At 43.3% G+C, this 20,731-nt stretch overlaps 1 protein-coding gene across 3 annotated transcripts in view; it reads right to left on the bottom strand.

The window, feature by feature from the left end:
- The window catches only part of IRAG1 (inositol 1,4,5-triphosphate receptor associated 1), a 117,943-nt gene that overhangs the window by 20,231 nt on the left and 76,981 nt on the right, over positions 1-20,731 (bottom strand). For all 3 annotated transcript variants that reach the window (XM_063094330.1, XM_063094327.1, XM_063094329.1), the window contains 5 exons: positions 15,856-15,979; positions 11,085-11,115; positions 8,727-8,867; positions 7,600-7,731; positions 5,097-5,238 (listed from right to left, as the gene is read on the bottom strand). In XM_063094330.1, the coding sequence (XP_062950400.1) occupies positions 5,097-5,238; positions 7,600-7,731; positions 8,727-8,867; positions 11,085-11,115; positions 15,856-15,979 (570 nt within the window). The remainder of the gene's footprint in view (positions 1-5,096; positions 5,239-7,599; positions 7,732-8,726; positions 8,868-11,084; positions 11,116-15,855; positions 15,980-20,731) is intronic.

Genomic DNA, 20,731 nt, shown 5'->3' on the forward strand with positions numbered 1-20,731 from the left:
ATGAGAGTGTTTGGAGAAAGCCAAAGCTTTAGCAGAAAAACACCTGCGAAATCTTCACCAGAGAGTTCTTCTCCACCATGACAATGCTCCTGCCCATTCCCCTCATCAAACAAGGGCAATTTTGTGGGAGTTTAGATGGTAAATCATTTGGCATCCACCTTACAGTCCTGATTTGGCTCCTTCTGACATCTTTTTGTTTCCTAATCTTAAAAAATCTTTAAAGGGCACCAATTTTTCTTCAGTTCATAATGTAAAAAAGACTGCATTGACATGGTTAAATTCCCAGGACCCTCAGTTCTTTAGGGATGGATTAAATGGCTGATATCATTGCTTTCAAAAGTGTCATGAACTTAGTGGAGCTTGTGTTGAGAAATAAAGTTTATATTTTTTATTTTTATCTTTTAATTCCATCTCCATGAACTTTTTGAAGTCCCCTTGTATTGCTTTTCTATTTTTATGTCACCTTGGTTTGTATTCCCAAATTATTCATTATGACTGTTGTTTTCTACAGAGAAGGCTTATTTATTTAGATTTGCCTACATGTTTACAAGTGTCTTTGATCACCATTCCTTCTTGCATCTCACTCCTTTCTCTCGAGCTCATTTGTATTCTTCCTTAGGTATATTAGTTAGTTCTTTCAGAGGTAAACTTTCTCAGGTGTTGTCTCAAAATGTCTTTACCCAGCCCTCAATCTTGCATGATAGTTAGCTGTTTGTACTATCTCTGGGTTGAAAGTTATTTTTTCTCAGCTGTTTGAAGAGATTACTCCATTGTCTTTTGGTACTATTACTGCTATTGAGAATTGTTATTCTTTAGTGAATAATCTTTTCTTTCTGGTTACCTTTAAGATCTTCACTTTGTCTTTGCTGCTCTGCAGTTTCTCTTTGATGTGTTTTTATTTTTTCTGCTTAGAATTTACTATGCTTTTTCAAGCCAATGATTCAGGTCTTTCTTCAGTTCTGGAAAATTCTTAGCCATACTTTCTTTGAATATTTTCTCCCCTCCAGTTCTCTCTTTATGAGCTGCCCTATAAATGTATTTGGGACTTTCTCATTCTATGCCCTATATTCCATATCTTATAATGTTTCTTTCATATTTTTAATCAGTTTATCCCTTTGAACTGCATTTTGGATAACTTCTTCAAATCTATTTTCCAGTTAGTTTTTTCTTCAACTGTGCTCAATCTTATTTAAATGTTGTATCAGTCAGGATAAGCTAGGTTATGCTACAGTAACAAACAACTCCAAAGTATTAGTGGCTACTAACAACAGAGATTTATGTCTTTTTTATGCTCATTTACTTCTGAGTTGGCAGCAGGCTCTGCTCTGCATTTCCTCACTCAGGGCTCAGGCTACTGGAACTTCTACTCTTCTGGAGCAGTGATGGTTGTCAGGTCAGGGGGAAGGAACAGGGCAAATTTCACACTAGTTCTTAAATGCTTCAGCCCAGATGTGACACATGTCCCTCTGCTCCCAGTTCATTCACCAAAGCAAGTCACATGGCCTTACCTAACTCAAAGGCATGGGGAAGTGTGCCTAGAAGGAGGAGATCTGGAATTTGGAGGAACAGTTTCAACTACCACACCTATCATACCTAAACTACTGAGTTTTTAATTCCCATGACTCTATTCCTCATTTCAAGGAATTCTATTTTTTTTAAGTGTATTCATTTTTGTTTTAAAATCATTTAAAAAATATTATTACTAATTAACAAATATTCTCATATTTTCAATCTGCTTTTTTTATGCCTCTAATAATTTTAAATGTATCTCTTTAAAAAATATAATCAGATTATTTTATTATCTGAGGTTCTTAGGATATAATCTTATTGTTTGGTGGGTCTAGATGATTCTTGTTCGTGGTGGATTGTTTTCTTGTTTATTTTACAATTTTATATTGTGAACTCATCTTCAGTGAAGCTTCATTTGGAGGAATCCTGTGTGCCCTTAGAGGGTGTGTCCCTCTAAGTGGCTTTCTGTTTGTTTCTGACAGTGTTCCAAGAGGCACTGTCTTGCTCTTCTTTTCAGAGTCTCTGCATATTGCATCATCACGGCTGTCACTTTGGGCATGCACTTTTCCTATGAGGAAGGAAAAAGTGTTTTTTCCTACTAGTGCCCAGGGTGAAACAGAAAAATGTCCCTGTCTTTTTTTTTTTTTTCTGTGCTGGCGGGTGACTTTTTTTCTTGCCCCAATTCTATCTAAAGATAGAGTCTTTGGAAGGTCTTAACTCTCTTGTGAATCTCAGTGTTCACTCTCTACCACGTGTGTTCAAGGCCTAGTCTCAGATCACATGTATGTGCAAAAGCTCAGTCCCCAGATAACTGAGGCTGACATTTGTCCCCAAGGAAGCTGCAGAGTCAGCTTGGTTTCAGTTCTCTTTCCTTTGCTTGTATCTGTGTATTTCAATTTATTTTCCTGTGGATTCAGCTAGTCTTTTAGACTAAGATTTGCTTTATTTTGCCCAGCAGACATTTCTGAGCATTGTGGTCAAAGGATTTTCAAGTTTTCCAGTCAGCCAATACAGGAGAACCAGAAAATACTCTTTATATATGAAGAGTTCATACAAATTAATAAAATACCAATCTTAGAAGTGGGCAAAGACCATAAATAGAGAATTTACAAAAGTAGAAATACAAACATCTTGTAAACATTTGGAAAGACAGAGAGATATAAATGAAAACGATGAGATAAGATGAAATTTTGACCTATCAAAGTCATAAACATTTTGAAAGAAATAACAAGAATGGTGTCAATGGCACAATGAATCGATCATTATTGTAACCCACTAAATGGAAATATAAATGGACAATTTCAAAAATTATTTGAAAATAATTTGCTTTAAGAGTCTTAGAAATATTTTCCCCCATGCTAGTATTTATACTTCCAGAAATCTATCTTAAGGAAATAATCCAAAATGTAGACAATTGGCATGTTTCATGTTCAGAAAAAAGAGTAGATGTTATTTTTTTTAAATATGCATTACTTTTTTTGAAATCACAGATATTTTATTTGCTGTAGTTTTCAAAGCCTCAGGCATAGGCAAAGATTATCAGAAGTCATGTAAAGCCTTAAAAAACAAACACTGCTAGGAGTGGACACACCTGCTGGGAGGGGGCTGGCCCCTCTGCACCAGCCCAAGCTGAGGCAGAGCTTGGAAAAACAACCGGAGTGGAAACAATACCCCCAAAACATTTGTCCATCATTCAAGACTCAGCTATTGTGATCTTTCCTATTATAAGCATTTTCTCATTCCCCCGGACTGAATGTGGGACTCTGCAGAGTGCTCCCTGTGGAAGTCTGCTTACTTCTGTAACAGTGCTGGTTAGAATGCCCTGACCTCCCCACAGGCTGGAAGCTCCTTTGTGTCTGGCACTGTGTGCCCTTTATCTCTATATTCCAATATCATATGGGGTATACCAAAGGTGATCAATAAATGTCTGTAGGATGAATGAATGAGCCTCATGGGTAACTGCTCTTCCCATAAATCTTGGATAAAGTGACTCACAAGAGACCTTGAACCTTGCAGGATTTCTTTGGCGGCACCTTCTCCAGCTTCCAACACTGAATGGGAGCGATTTGTTAGAGGCACAGATGCATGTGGGTCAGGAGCCTTGCTGCCAAGATCCAAAGCAGGCAGTCTGGAGCATGTATACACTGCCTTGGGACTCTGGGAAGTGTCACTAATATTCCCCAGGAAACTTGTGAAACCTCCTGTTTATAAAGGTTTCTACATCTGTTATACTGTCTGTACTTTCCCTCCTCCTGCTCTTGGTAACACGGATGTTTGCATTCCACAGGGATTCCTGTTGCTAAAAGGTCTGTTTTCTACTGCTAGTCGCCCTCATCAGCCGGAGCCCAAACCTTGGCAACACCCAAGGAGAAATTCTGGTCCAAGTACTATCCTCTCCCTCCTGGGCTGAAAAAGAGCCTCCTAACTCGTCTCTCCTTACTTCACCCTCTGCACACCTCCAATGCATTGTCTACTCTCAAGCCGAATAATCTTCTAAAAATAAGATCTGTTTATGATATGGGTGCAAACTTACCAATGACTGCCCAGTGCCTAGAGGACAAAGGCCTGAATTGTTAGCATGGCGGGCCCTGGTCTACCAAGTCTCGCCTTCAACCTCTAACCATCACACCCTGTCATTGCAACCACATCAAACTGTTTCATCTCCATTTCTCCCACAATCTCCACTCCTTTGTCCATGCTGTTTCCTCCACCTGGGATGTATTTTTCTCTCTTGACTGGAGAGCTCCTATGAGGGGGGTCTTCAAAAAGTTTGTGGAAAGATTCGCATAATCTTTTAATTCTATTTTTCCATGAAGTTTTTGAAGTACTCTCTCATTTTTACTTGAGAACACTATCCAGATGCCATTCCCCTGTGAAGACTTCCTTGAATCCCTTAAGCAGAATCAAGTGGCCCCTCCTTTATGCTCCTATAGCAGTTTGTATAAAACTTAAAAAAAGAGTATTTCTTTAAAACACTATTTATCTCAGCCATATCTCCTTTAGCCAGGCTCTCACTCCACCCCCACTGCCCACACTTCATCCCTTGCCTGGACTATTGCAATCATGTCTTCATGGGTTTTCCTGTATTTGGTTTGCCTAAGTAGTGTAATTGCCACATTGCAGTCAGAGGGAACCTTCTTAAACTACATCTATGATCATGTCATTTCCCTGATTAAAATCCTTGGTTGCATCCCTAATGCTTTCCAGAATAAAGCCCAAATTCCTTAGTATATGCTCTCCAAAAGGGGGTCCCGAAGCACAAAGACTTACAGGGTCTGGGACTACTCTTACAAAGCAGAGTGAGCTCTTGCAGCTCGTGGACTTTGTGTCTGCAGTCAGCCCCTCTGGTTTATAGTGTTGGGAGTTAGGAGATCACTTTGGGGCTGTTCACATTACCTGGTTCCAGGTCCCCAGGCTCCCTGAAGCAGCTGCTGTGAATTCCCTGTGGGCAGCATTGGGCAGGGTCAGAGAGCCTTGCTTAACTGGAAACAAGTCCTGGGGCTGCCCTGATAGCGCTGATCATAACTGAGAGCCATTGGGGGCCCTCATTATAGGGCTAAGATGGGGGCAGGAGCCTATGAACTTACCAGAGGGGCCACAGCTGCGGCTTGAATTCTGATTTGCAAGTTTTTTAAACTCCATGAGTTCTGCATGGTCTTTCTCATACGTCCTCTTCAGATTCTCCACATACTGCATCATTACTTCTGTTGCCTTCGACATGCGCTTTTCCTGCAAGGAAGGGGAGCATGAGTGCAGGGTGCAGACAAGGTTCCACCAGCACTTGTTTGCTCTGAGCAAGGTTCTGGGCTGGGAGGATCTAAAGGACACAGGGACCCATCAGATGTGTCTTTGGCCTCTAAGAGTCTGCTGGGATGAGAGCTGAGAGGCGGACTCAGGCACCAGGGGGAACTCAGGTTTTCAGGGGGGACAAGAAAAGCACAGCCACGGTGCTGCTGGAGATGAGAGGTGGAGGGAATTTGGTTCTGCTTGCAGAGAATGGGTCAGGGCGGCATCATGGAGATGGGATGAAATGGATGTAGGATGTGGGCAGAATCTGGCACATAGACATGAGCAGGAAGGACAATGAGCCCCCCAGGCTTCAGAACTGCAAAATGAGTCCAGAGGCAGGAGATTGCAGGGCTTGTGTGTGGGTGGGATTTATCCTCCAGAGAGGCATCTTCTGGAGAGTGAAATGGGGTGCTATTACAAATTATGCTGGGATGATAGGCATATACCAGGGCTGTCGGGCAAATCCAGACAGTACAGGCCATCCTGCTTATGTAAGAATCAGTGAGCAGTTTGGTTGATTTGTAAGAAAAAAAATGCAAGTTAAGCCTGGGTTGTGAAGGACATTGAATACTGGATGAAGGAATTTGGACTTATTCTGAAGGAAAAGGGGAGCCATAGAATGTCTAAAGTAAGAGCGTGATGTAATCAGGTCACAAGTGGAGAAGGTACTGAAGGGAGTGAGACTGGGGCTGTGAGAGCGACAGGGAACAACAGGACAAGGGCCTGAACTAGTCCAGTGGAGCCAAGAGGAAGGCAAGGATAGGGACCCAGAAGCCAGGACGGGGCAGCCGTTTGGAGAAGAGTGAAGACAGAGTGATTAACACACGGGTTGGGGGACACGTCTGGGAAGGCTGTACAGCACGAGGATCATTCTTCTCCGCTCATACCCCTCTTGGCTACTTCAGGGGGCCCAGCTCAGGCCCTGCCTGGCCATGGAAGGACGTGCCCAGTGACTTCCCTGAAAAGTTCCCCACAGCCATGGGGGGCTGAGATGAGCCACTTCCCTAGAGTCCTCCCTGGGTTGCTGCTCCCAGCTGGAGTGACTTCCTGGGCAACACTGCTGAGTCAGGTGCTCTTTCTCCAGAAAGACACAAGGGTGGGATGGGCCAGTGGCCTGTCCTTTCATTTTACAGGATTGCCCAGGAACATCCTCTCATGCAACCAAGTGCAGCAGGACATGGTCTGTGATGATAGCAACCGTAACATCATCTAAGTGCTTCATGAGTATTACAGCAACCTACATGGCAGAGACCATAGTCATCCTCAGTTTCCCATGGGAGAAGCTGAAGTGTAGAGAGCTCAGTAACCAGCCCAAGGTCACACAGCAAATGAGGGGTGAAGCCAGGATTAGAACTCAGGCAGCGTGGTCCTGCAACCTCATGCTGGACAGGGCGGTGCTCTGTGTGCTTCAGGACTCCCAAGGGCCGAGAGGGCGCCAGGCCTGGGCCTGCACCCAGCCCTGCCGCTCACTAGGGCTGTTACCTTTCTGAGAGGCTATATTTCATCTGGAGAAAAGGAGATCTATTCTATACGGTTGCAGGGTGGATTAAGTACAACAAAGAAGTTTTTCCTGAAACATGTTTTGTCCGATACTAGTTCCATCAGAGTTGAATAGGTATTTTTTGAGAAGAATAAAGAGGGGGGGGGTTCTTCAGTTAAATACAGTTGACACTAAAACAGCACGGGTTTGGACTACATGGATCCATCTATACGTGGATTTTTTTCAATGTATTTAAAATTTTTTAAAATGTAGTTCTCTTTCTAATGATTTTCTCAATAACATTTTCTTTTCTCTGGCTTACCTTATTGTAAGGATACAGTAACATACAGAATATGTGTTAATTGACTCTGTTACCTGTAAGGCTTCTGGTCAACAGTAGGCTATGAGTAGTTATGTTTTGGGGGAGTCACAAGTTATGCACAGATTTTTGACTGCACAGGAGTCAGCTCCCCTAACCCCTACTTTGTTCAAGGGTCCACTGTACATCTGGGAAATACATAGGTAAAGTTAAACAGGTTTCTTTACTACAGGACTTCTCAAAGCCAATGTGCATTAGAAATCTCCAAGAAAGGAAGACAGTAACTCCCAAACTTATGTGTCCACAGAAAGCTTTTGCCAAAAAGCACTTCAAGGGTTTAGTTGTCCACCAAAAATACACTGAGTACTGCGACAATAATGTACATAGAATGCCTGGCCCCAAGGAAGCCATTACTAGGTGGTATCTGTAGTTGTCCCTGCTTGTGTCATTGCACTTGTTACTGCAGGTGGAGCAGAGCTGGCTGAGGGCTAGCAAGTCTCACCTGGCGAACGGCCCCCACCATCTCAGCTCGGCTGGAGAGGCGTGCGGCCAGGCGGTGCAGGACAGCGATGTCCTCCAGCAGCTTCTGGTAGGTCTCCCGGTGCTCACAGTGGTGCCACAGTGAAGCTGAGGACTGTGGAATGAGAAGGAGTGTCACCTGGGGTCCTCACATAATGTTGGGGAGTGAATGTTTGTGCCCCCCCCCCCAAGTTCAGGTGCTGAAATCCTGAACAATGTGGTTATTAGGAAGTGGTGCCTTTGGGAGGAAGGTGATTAGGCATGAGGGTAGGGCCCTCACGAATGGGATTAGTGCTCTTATAAAAGGGGTCCCAGAGAGCTCTCTTGCCATCTTTCCACCGCGTCAGGATATAATGAAAAGGCAGCAGTCTCGGGCTGGCCCGTGGCTCACTGGGGAGAGTGTGGTGCTGATAACACCAAGGCCACGGGTTCAGATCCTATATAGGGATGGCCGGTTAGCTCACTGGCTGAGCGTGGTGCTGACAACACCAAGTCAAGGGTTAAGATCCCCTTACCAGTCATCTTTTTTTAAAAAAAAAAGAAAGAAAGAAAAAGAAAAGGCAGCAGTCTCAAGCCTGAAGAGCGCTCTCACTAGAACCTGACCATACTGACACCCTCATCTTGGACTTTCAGCCTCCAGAATGTGAGAAATAAATGTTCATTGTTTAAGCAACGCAGTCTATGGTACTTTGTTACAGCAGCCGGAACTGACTAAGACAGATACCAAGCCGGGAATTGGCTCTGATGAGATGAGCCCTGAGCCCCACCTGGCTGAAAGAAGTGGACTTTGAAGGGCCTGGGCCACAGCTTCTTTTGGGGATTGGAGAAGCCCAATGTGGACACTGTATACCTGGCAGGCCTGATAGGAGGAGTCACATCCAGGCCACCCAGGCCCCTGCTGAGAAGCCCACAAAGACCCAGAGGCCTTGCCCACAGCCCTGATGTAACCAGGCCTTCAGGATCTCTACTTCGGCTCCTTCCAGCTCTCTGAGCTCTAGATATTTCGTTCCAGGGAGACTCTACTTGGTGACTGAGAGAAGCGTGACACCGGCATGGCCCTTGGAGACAGTCCCTTCTCCAAGGATTCCTCAAATCAGGCTCCACAATTACCGTAATGGAAGCTTTGAAGTTTTCCAGTTCCTTCTCAGTGTTCTCTTCTGTCAGGTTGCGTTCTCTTTCAGCCTGGTTAATTCTAGATTCCAGGGTATAGCTGTCATTTCTAAAGGCCAAGGACAGTTGTACAAACACGTTCTGTTGGGAACAAGAGTGTGGGAGAGGTGCTAGGAGGCGTTATTGCAGGGAACAAGGCTGCAGGTATGTTTCTTGTACGAGCATCTTACAACAGCCTCTGGAACCAGTCACCAAAGCAGCCATGTGTAAGTGAAACTCTCACTTCACAGTGAACCACACAAAAGATGGTAAAATAGTATCCTGAGGTCCATGCTAGGTCCTTCCCAGGACCAGAAGACCAAATGTATTTAACTGAAAAATAATAAGAGAATAACACTTTGCTTTTCCATGAATTTCAAGAAAATAACATCCTGTATTTGGGTTTAGATAAACTCAGGCCAGTGCAGCTGATTGTGTAAGCAGTTTAGATTTAAGCTGGGATTTATTGCGTGAAGGGTTTTGGAGATTTTGCATGAAAACATTATTTAAAGAAACCCCATTTGAGATTTAAGCCTTGTTGACTCAAAGCAAACTTTAACCAGCATCTAGCCTGAGTATTCCAAATCCTACATCAGTAGCAGCTTTAGATAGCTTCCAGGAGATTAAATAAGGCTAGGTACGATTCTGTTAGAATAAGCTTTCTGGAATAAATAAATATTTCATGCCACAACTGCAGCCTGAACGAATGAACTTTTAAAAAGTGGTGTCGATTAGACATGGAATTCCTGGAATAATAGGAAACTTCTGGGGAGGAGAAATAGACAGAGAGATTCCACACAGGAAGGAAGCAATGGTCTTCAATTTTACAGCCTTCATCTGCCCTGCCTGAATCAAGTGGCAGCAGATTTATATCCTGTGATTACTAACTATGCCCGAGCTTCCAGAAGCTCATGTAACATGGTCCGTAGCGGGCAGACATCTCCAGACAGAGAACTAAAGTCACTTAAGTGACCCAGTAATGATGCTGATGGCAATATTGAAAAGTGCTCATTAAGCATCTACTATATGCCAGAACTGCTATGAATTTTACTAACTTTAGCTCATTTAATCCCACAACAACCCTCTAGATGGGAACTACTATAACCATTTTATGGGTAAAAGGACCAAGACCAGAGAGTTCATTAACTTGTTCAAGGTGACACAGGGAGTCACAGAGCCAGGATTTAATCTTGGACTGTGTGATTCTAAAGCCTGTTTTACTTCCACCATGCTGAGAGCTGATTGTTCCAGGACAGGATCTGGCTTTAAACAAACTGCCCATGGCCCATCTTCAAAAAGTCAATGAGTGGGCTTTGAGCTCACAGCCCAGTGATGGGGATTCTCTGCCCTACCCAGGCCTCAGTTAACCCTATTTATAATGCTCAGTGCTTGGTTTTCTATACTTGGGTTATCCCCTTAGCAGTAGAGTGACATAAAGAGTCCTGCATTCAGTCAGAACACCCAGGTCCAAATCTTGGTTTTGCTAAATACTGGATCTGGGACCTGGGGTAAGTTATTTCATCACTCAGTTTTCTCCTTTGTTCTAATTCCTGCTCAATCTGCTTTTCAGAGAGGCTGAAAGGATCAGATGAAAGGTGGATATGAATATGTTATAAACTGTGAGTACGGTATCTATGTGTGAAATTAGTGTTCCTATCTGTGGGTAACTATTTCATACTGTCTGTCTTCCTGTGCTTATATGGTCCACATTAGCAATTCTCAGTATCTCACCTTGGATACATTCTCTCTGTCCATCTACTCCTTCTCCAAAATGAAATGCAAATTCCTTTCAACCCACTCAGTACCCGCACTGGGACAGGGAGGCCCCATGGACAGTAACGGAGCAGGCAAGGCTGGGTTGTTGACAGCACAGCCTCCTGCCTCACTGAGCTGGCTAATTCTTGTAGTGAAACCCTCAGAAGGCAAGTACCTTTGTCCTCTAGACTGAAGTTTGAAACTTGAAATCTGACCATTTTTAATAATTTTGAAATAAATTTGATATAATTCAGCAGCCTCCCAACTGACTTTGTGTTTCTAAGCCATACATTTAAAGAACATAAACAATTCTTGAAGGAATATGGAATTTCCAACTACCTTCTCACCTCTGACCAAATTTGTCAAAATCTTCCATTAACTGAGGTGGGAGTAGGGATCTCAGTGGTTCAGTAGGGCTGGTCACCAGTGTCCATATTATCCCATAGTCACTCATTCTCATTTTTGTGTAAAAATACCAGGGCCAGAGGCTGGAGAAAGGAATCTTTTGAGTATGCCCAAGTGAAGCACAGGTGTGAAGTTTCATGAGACACCAGAGTCACTTACCTCAACCTCCTTCTCAGTGAGTGGAGGGGCGCTGTGAAAAAGAAAAACACACGAATGAGCTTGATCCAACCTGGTAAATGAGCCAAGTGGTGGCTTTGAATGACCAGCAGACCATGTGTTTCCAGGACTGGAGTAAGCTAAGTTGATGAGATGGAAAAGATGCAGAGTACCCTTTGTGTGCTCTCTCATCTGTGAGATTTTCAACCAAATATTGACTCTTACAGAGGTGACGTGGTGGAAAATATCAAATCCTGGGGTCAGTCTTCCAGCAGTGCCACTACTATTTCTGTGACTTTGGACAAGTTATTTAATCTCAGTAAGCCCCAGCTTGCTCATCTATAAAATGGGAATAATAATAATATCTACCTTGCAGAAGTCTCATAAGGAGTATATGTGCATAGGCATGTATGTAGATGTGTATGTGTGTATGTATAATTACATCCACACTCAGTAGGCACTCAGGAAATGTTGGTTATGATTACTATTAACTCACAGGCTTGCTGTGAGAAATTAATGAGAAAATGCATGTGATAAGGACTTCATTAACTGTACACATCTGAGTTGCCACTGTAGTTTTTCTGAGGCCACCTAGGGCTGCAAAGCCTGACCCAGCCCGTCTCTGAGGGCTGTGACAAAGGTGCATGTGGGCCAGGGAATAAAAGGAAAGGATGGCTAGAGCTTTTCTCCACAATGAGAACCTGTGATGGCCAGGCAAGAAAGTCCCAGCTGACACAGAGGTGTCCTGAGAGGTTCCTCGTGGTGTGTGGTTCCCACAGCCAGGGCTCTGGCTGTAAGCAGTCTCTTTATCTGCAACCCACTTTGTGCTGCTGCCACTGCCCTTGCTGGTAACTAAATCCAGCCCCGTTCTGAAGCCTGCACAATGTAAATAATGCACAGGCCCTTTCCTGTGCTGGGGTGGGGAGGCCCGGGAGGGGTCCTGTCAGTGTCACGGGACTTGGCAACAGAGCACGCCATCGATAAGCTTCTCAGGAAACACAGCTTCCTCCCTTGGACGGGTGCAGAGAGACCCCGAGAGCAAAGGTAGGGGTCAGCCATCTCTGCGGGGGCTGGTTCTCACCCCTGAGAGGGACTGCAAGAACCTTCCTGTCAGGATGAGGCAACGAGACCCCACGGTCGTCAAGTCAGCAGAGTACAGAACATGGGGTAAACAACTGCAGAGATGTTCAAGGCTTACAGTTCTCATCACAGCCCCACCCATCAGGCCTCTCCTCTGAGGGCCGACATACTCTGAACTGTCATATAGAGCGGACACACAGTGTTTAAATGATTTATCAAAGCTCTCTGCGTTTGCCTCTGACTCCTGGGTTTGTTTGGATATTATGTGAAATTTACCTATTTTCCTAAATTACTAACCAAACTTATTTTTCTACTTTCATGACTCACATTCTGCTTTTTTGCTATAGAATACACCCTTTCTCTCCCCCTTCCCCACTTTTTTTTTAATGTTGAAAACTCTGAGGACTCAGGGAGGTATGTTTTAAGTGAACAAGCCACAAGACATGCTCAGTTCCTGGTGCAGAGAGCTGTTCTTATGAGCTGGCATTGGCAGCTGGGGGGCAGAGCTGTGGACCTCCAAAGGTCATGTGACTCCTCATATATTTTCTTTGGAGAAATTTCTATTTAAATCCTTTGCTCATTTTGAACAACTCGTTATTCGTCTTTTTACTATTGAGTTATGAGTCCTTCATATATTCTAGAAAGAAATCCCTTTTCAGACAAATGATTTGCAAACATTTCCTCCCATTCTGTGGACTGCCTTTTACTTTCTCGATGGCATTCTTTGTAACACAAAGGTTTTCTTATTTTGTCAAAGTACTATTTATCTATTTTTTGTTTTGTTGCTTGTGCTTTTGGTGTCATATCTAAAAAACCATGGGCAAATCCAAGGTCATGAAGATTTACTCCTACGTTTTCTTCTAAGAGTTTTATAGTGTTATCTCTTAGTTAGGTCTGTGGCCCATTTTGAGTTACTTTGTGTGTATTCTGTGAGGTAGGGTTCCAACTTCACTCTTTTGCACGAGGCTATCCAGTTGTCCCAGCACCACTTGTTGAAATTACTGCTCTTTTTCTCTGGAAATCTCTGCACCAACATCTTTGCAATGATGGCTTCTTTTTGTCATTTGCGTGTATCAGATTAATTAGTACCTTACCATCGAGGCATTCCTGGACCCCCCTACCCAATGATTCATTCCCATGTCATTCTCTGCATGTGCCCTATTTTATGGTCTTCCTGGCAACCTCACTATCTCAGATCATTTATCTGGTTACTTAAATATTATTGTCTCTCCACCTAGAATGTAAGAGCATGAGAACAGGGACTGTGTTTTCTTGGTCCTCATTCTAATGTCTGGCACATGGTGGACACTTAATGAATATTTATTGATTGAATGCCTGTTTATTACTCCTGTTGTTGTTTGACCCTGGGCTACCTCATCTAGTGATATTTCCTCTTTGCTATCTTGGTAACCAACCACTGGTCATGTCCCTAATTTGGGTTCTAGACCTGCTTTTTTCTGCTGAATCTGTTCAGCTTGCTGACACTATGACCTCCTTCTTGGTATGGTTTAATCCCAATTCACAAAGTCCACAAAGGACATGAGAACAACTCCTTCTTCATATTAAAACTCAAGTGTAATCTCCCTGTATTTCTGCCGGGAGAAGGAGTCCTGAAGCTCTGGCTTCCTTTTGTTAGACGACAAGTCTCATGTGACAGTTGTGCCCATCTACTCCAAGCCCCAAAGCAGGGCTAGAGAGCTCAGGGCCAAACCAAGTTTCCAAATAGAAAACGTCCTTGCTATACTTTGGATATGATTGGCCCTCCAAAACTCCTGTTGAAATGAGATCCCCAGTGTGGCAGTGTTGGGAGGTGGGGCCGAGTGGGAGGTGTTTGAGTCATGGGGGCAGATCCTTCATGAACAGATTAATGAATGCCCTCCCTTGGGGGTGAGTTAGAGCCCGGCACATACATTTCTTTCTCTCTCTCTCTCTCTCTCATGCTTCCTCTCTCCCCATGTGATCTAGCACATGCCAGCTGCCCTTCTGCTCTCCTCCATGAATGGAAGCAGCCTGAGGCCCGTACCAGGTAGAGCCACCCCAGAATCCTGAGCCAAATAAACCTCTTTTCTTTATAAATGACTCAGTCTCAGGTATTCCATTTAATGACACAAAAACTGACTAAGACAAGCCTCTACTGAGGCTAGGAGTAGGGAATCTGGCTTGATGATTGGGGCAGGGAGGTTGGGGATGGACCGTATGGCTGTTAAAACAATGCACTAGAGCTATTGATCTCAATCTGAGAGTCTAAACCACATGCTTCAGAAGTTGATCATATTCATTGACCATGCAGGCCCATGTAGGCTCAGTCTGGCCTTGTGGTAGCTGGTAGCTATCAACTTATTCAAGGAAGATAGAACTGCTCAGTATTCCTCTCCTGGGGAAGCTAGGGGTCTACTCGAATCATATTAATTATTTTCAACTCAACTGTTGGAAAAGAAGCCAGTTACACTCTTGCCCAGCCCTGTATCTTGCAGACTGAAGAGCACCAATGATTATGCTTGTCCGGAATCAGCCCATCCTGAGTTCAGTTCCTACCTCTGTCACTTGCTAGTAGGTTACTTGGCCTCTCTGTTTCCTCACTAAAGGCAAACAGAGCAAAATCTTCCTTTTCTGCCTCATTGGGGTGTCACAAACACCTAAAGACACAAGATGTAAACATGTCCTGTAAGCTGCAGCACACTTGGGGTGCTTCTCTTTTGATTTCCTGCTCCTGGACACCCCTCTCTGCCTTCCATTGAGGTAAACTGGCCAAAGCCACATCCTCCTCCATTTGTGGGTGCAGCCTGCTTCTGCTTTGTTTCTAGCACTTTTCCTGAAGTTTGTCTAGCCAAGTCTCCCCGAATACTGCCTGGATGACTGTGTATTTTATGTGATCACAGTGTGAAGTTTTTATATTTCACCACCACTGAGCAAAAGTTGCTTTCCTTTCATACTTACCTGCAGAAGCTGGGAGCTCTGTTATACCTGATTGCTTCTCCTAATGGTCTTTCTCCCCAACAGTTCAGGCTCCAGGTTGCCGGGCCTGGCTGGAAGCCTCACCTGTAAGCATGCATCCAATCCCCATTGCTTACAAGTCCCCTCTCTTCTCTCCAAACTGTACACTTTTCAGCCCAATTATCAAGGGCTTGTTATGAGCTAACACTGTCCTAAGTCCCTGCTCACCCATGACCTCATTTAGCCAGTGCCACACCCTATCAATGACAGAGCTCTTATGACCCCCATTGTATAGGTAATGAAGCTGAGGCTCAGAAAGAAAAGGCACTTTCTCCCCATGTGTGGATGAATCCTGGTAGGTTTCCCAAGCAATTCTTCTTCATGTGTTTCCAAATGTTCTACACCTCTATGCAGATATCAGACTTAGAATCTCCCAGTCATAGGTAAATGGTGTATCTGAGATTAAAATCCATGTTTCCTGGCCCAAAGCCCACCACTCTCTGCTGCTTTGAGCCTCTGGTGACTATTGTGCTTTCACAGGCTGTGCCTACCTATGAACCCTGCCTACTCTTTGAGTAGGAAACACCTAGCCTGGCCCTTCATTCTTCTTTTGGTAATGAATGCATTATCCCTTCCTGGACCACTGTATTTAGGCCCTTCTGGGGTCAAGAATCCAGACTGATGCTCCTGTGTCCCACCTAGAATCTAACACAGTGGCCGCCCAACACAGGGTCTTCTGCAACCTATGTCCTGATTTTACCTTCCAGGGAGAGACTTGTGGACCCGCAGTTTGCGCAGCAGCACGTCAGAAATATTGGGCATGACATCCAAGCCACTCTTTGACTCTTCTTCCTCAATAGCTGGGGAAAGTTCAGAATGGAGCCCTAGAAAAGAAAAGTGCCTACTTATAAATGTCTCTGAAATTACAGTAGTACTGTTGGCAACTAGCTTCAGGGGGCAAGGAAGAGCTTTAACATTTAAAAGTACCTAGTTATATGCCAAGGGCTTTATAATTGTCATCTTACTTTATTTTCACAATGACCCAATGAGCTAGAACTTAACCATCAATAAAGTTAAGTAACTTGCTCAAGGTTACAGAACTAGTGAATGGCATAACTAAACTTCAAACCAAGGTCCATCTGCTCCAAATTCTATGTCCTTCCTATTAGCACAATATTTTATCAGAGTTAATTATATCGAACAATATGGATGGATTTAGTAGAAAGACAGACTAAAGATAAAGCAAATAAAACAAGCTCCTCTGATGGAGTGAATGGCAGGAGACACATGAAAAGCCCCAATTGAAACCAGCACCACACCCTTGTCCAACTTCTGAAAAATAGTGGCCAATCTCCTTGGATTTTGTCTATCTTTTTCTTCCTTTACTTGGTTGAGGAGAGTTGGGTCAAGTCTGGAAAATAAACACTTGGGCAGGTTGCTCTACAGTTCTACTCTGAATTGGTGAAACGATCTAAAACCCACTACTATCCACCCAAAGGAATAAGATATGCCCCCGATTTGGTATAATAAACTCAAGTTTTGGGCAATGAACAAAGTTATAGAAAAAGAGCAGAAACCAATTCTATAAACAACTATTACCCACAGCTCTATCTGAACTTCCCCTTTTCCCCATGACCCAAGCTGTAACAAATCAGACAAACACAAAATGTGCAATCCTCAACTAAAGCACTGAAGGGAAGACAAAGAGATCTCAGATGAGGTGGGAAGGAGTCTATGAAAAGTAACCTACACAATATATCTAGGTGAAGAGAAAGTCCAGGTAGCAATGTCTGGATCCAAAAGTAATAAAATGGAAACAAATGGCATGGCAACTACGCAAAAATGCTATAACCAAAAGAGGAAGGAAGGTAGAAAGGAAGGAAAAAGGGAAACATGTAGGAGACAGATGTCAGGATGGAAACAGAGCTGCAAGAAACACATCAAAAAATGCAAAAATCCATTTCTGTGCCAAATATATACCACAAATGCTTTGACTGCAGAAGAAATTAGAACCTGAATGAGATGAAAATTAGAAATCAGAGGTAGGATGAGAAGATCATACAGAGATGGAAGAGGATGGCTATTTAAGGAAACAAACTGAAGACCAAAATAACAGAACTAATCAAGAAATTGGAAAATATACAACTGATAAATTGTGAAATGAAGGAATAAAATAGATACAGCTTCGAACTGAATTAGTAAGGAGGATGAGAGAAATTGAGTGATCACAAGGAATGGAAGAAGGAAAGATAGATGGAAATATACAGAAATGGAATAATGGACTGGAGTGGAGACACTATTGACAAATCTATGGATTATGTTGTCTCTACATAGCGAACAAAACAGATGAAACAAAGAACATATTCAAGGATATAATATATTGAGGGAAAATTTTCCTCAATTGAGGGGAAAGTTGAACCTGCAGGTTGACAAAGCATACCATATTAAAAAAAAAAAAAAAAAAAGATAAATGCTTCTCCAGTGACCCTCATAGAAAAAGTAGAAACCTACAGGGCAAGGGCTATGGGGTGCTGGAAATCAGCTGGTCCCAGACTTCTCTACAACATTGAATGCAGTGGAGCAACATTGGCACAGTTCTGAGGGAAAAGAGTCACCCAAGAATTTTATAACCATGCAAGCTGTCCTTCAAGAATAAGACAAAATTTTCAAATATGTTAGAACTCAGGGAACATAACACCCCTCTACCCTTCCAAACCCTTCTAGGAAAACTGTTGGATAATGAAATCCAGCTAAACAAGACATAAATCAAAATAATAAACTTGGGAATGGTGAATCTTGGTAAAGGGACTGGTGGTGAGCATGAAATCTTACATTTAAGTCTAAAGCTAGACAACTGAGTAAACCATGGTTATAGAATAAAACGTACATGTCGTAACCTTGACAATGTACAAAGAACCTGGTACTTGTACAGGTAGAGATGGAGAGGTAGGAAGAAACACAAAGGTGGGAAGATACAAGACCATTCTCATCTTTTCCTGCAGGAAGTCAGCAAGTGCCATTGTAGTGACTAAATGTTCTTATTTTCTGTATTCTTGATGCTCTGGCATTTGGGTCCTTAATCCTGGAGAGACTTCCCCTCCCAGGGCTAGCTAATTTCTAGAGATAAGAAACAATTCTCCTTCAAGTGTGCCTTTGATATAGAGACCAATCAATCCAAAACCCACACCCCCAACCATCTCCTTTATCAAGCTCACACACCAAGCTGATATTTCCCCAGCCCTAAATCCATGCAGGGTCAAGTACCAACAACTAGGGACCACCCCTTTAGCCCAGATCCTGCCGAAATTATTTGAACTATCTATCCTAAATGTACTTAAGGTGCCTATCCTGCCTTGCCCATTCCTTCCCATCAGAACCCCAGTAAAGGCTCTGGGCCATGCTCTGCCCTACCAACTTCTGCCTCCTGACTGACTCTGGTCCTTCCCCAAGTGACCCTGCATGGTGTTCTGTGCCTCCTGTTTCTAGAGACCTGTGAGTATAAACTTATTCCTTCATGACAATCATTTTGAGGTCTGCATGTCTTACCATACCTGATTAAAACAAATGCTGGATACAAAGTTTAGAGCAACCATTCAAATTTAAAACATGTAACCAAACCCTTAATGCATTTCATATACATTTTTTAAACTTTTAGAAACTAATTTCTTTGGAGGAAGCAATTATCAAAATTCAGCAAGTCCTACAGTTTCACTTCACTTTAATTCAAGTTCAATAGAATTGTAATACTTTTTATTTTGAATAAGTATATCTAGTATAATCCCACTACTTTTTCCTTCCCTCCTGTATTTTTGCGGAATGGGGTGTTTGGTATAAGCTATTTTTACTTTCCTCATTGTATTTTTCACTATTAGTTGAATTTTTAGGTAATAAACATGAGCCACTTTTAACAAAATAAAATTATTTTCAAAATATCTCCCTATACTAGCTCATTCCAATGAAATCATTTGTTTCCGTCCATCTCAGGGATGTGGAAAAGTAGCTTTTGGGTCTCTGGTTAAAGATGTTCTGAACTCCAGGATGGCCCCCAAAGGCCAGAGCTACTAGTTGGGGATAAACTTTCTTCATTGCTGTCTTCTCATGGAGGCCTCTCTCCTGCCTGAAACCTGCTGAGGCTCTGAGCCCAGACTGGAGGTTTCTAGAAGGACTGCCCATTCACTGCACTTCTCTGCCTCAACCCACACTTTTCTTAAAATCCAGGTCCAGGTATCCAACCATCTCTTAGACATTGCCACATGGATAAGGAGAATAAAAATCATTTCAATAGCCACCATTTACTGAACATCAACTATGCATTAGAGGTGCTTTCTCACTTACTCCTTATAATAGCTCTGCAAAGTAAATATTGCTAAGCTCATTTTCTGGGGAAACTGAAGCTCAGCTAAGTTAAGTAGATTTCCCGGGGTTCAGCTAGTCAGTAAGAGCCAGGATGTAAAACCAGGTCCGTTGCACTGTTGCATCCAAGCTGTTTCCCATGGGCATTTGTGTCCCAACCCAAATTCATTGTCTTCCTTCCCATACAAATTCCTCCTCCTGTGCTCCCAATCCTGATTAGTGGCACCATCACTTAAAGAGCCATGCAGACAGATACCTAGTGGTCTTGCTGGTCTGCTGCTCACCTCTATTTCCTCACTAAGTCCTGTCAAGGTGTCCTCAAAATAGCTCTTAAATTGTCCTCCCCAATCCCTACCATCTCATCACCTCTCACCAGGCTATTTCCATATCCTCTTAACCTGCTGTCTCCCTGTCTCCAGCCTCTCCTGTTTCAGGCCAGCTTTCATAATCTGTCCAGAATTATTCTAAAACATAGACTTGATCCTGATGCTTCCTAACCTGAAGGCTTCTCTGGCTTTCCAAGGTGTCCTAAATGAAATTCAAACTCATTAATTGACTCTCAAAACCTTCACCCTCCTTGATCCTAGCCCACTGTTCCAGCCTTGCTGCCCATCTCTCTGGGACATGTGGCCCACCCTTGGTTCACATGGGATTCCTTCTGTTCCTGAAACATGCCAGGCACTAGAAGACAATGGCATGCCTTTGCTCCTGCAGTTCCCCTGCCTGGGATGACTCTCTCTTCCTCAGCTCAAAGCTGCTCCTCCTGGAACCTTCCCTAACTCTCCCCTGCTGAGCTGGCTGCTTCTTCCTCTTTGTTTCTAGGTACTTTATGCTCTGTTAAAGCCGTATCACAATGTATTTCAGTGCCTTTGTCTACCCTTGTGTTTCCTCTCCTAGACACTGAAGGTGAGCACATTCATCCACGAATTCATTTAATATTTATCGAGTGCTTACTATGTCCCAGGCAATGGGCTTGGAGCTAAGGATACAGTGCTAAGCAAAACTGACATGCCACTGTATTCTGGGAATTTATTATCTAGGGGATCAGAGATTAATCAGAGAAAACTCCAAACATTTCATTTCACACAGTGACAGATTTTACAAAGGGGAAGGATCTGAAGATGCCAGGAAAGTCTTCCCTAGAAAAGTAATATTTGAGCAAGTAACTTAAGATTGAATGAGAGTTTATTAGGTGAAGAGGAAGAGAGGAGAACATTTCATGTAGAGGGAACAGCATGTGCCGAAGAGGAGGAATGAGCTGCTGAAGGAAGGCCAAGATGTTG

The sequence above is a fragment of the Cynocephalus volans genome, chromosome 4 (assembly GCF_027409185.1).
Source record: "Cynocephalus volans isolate mCynVol1 chromosome 4, mCynVol1.pri, whole genome shotgun sequence".
In the NCBI taxonomy this organism is placed as follows: Eukaryota; Metazoa; Chordata; class Mammalia; order Dermoptera; family Cynocephalidae; genus Cynocephalus; species Cynocephalus volans.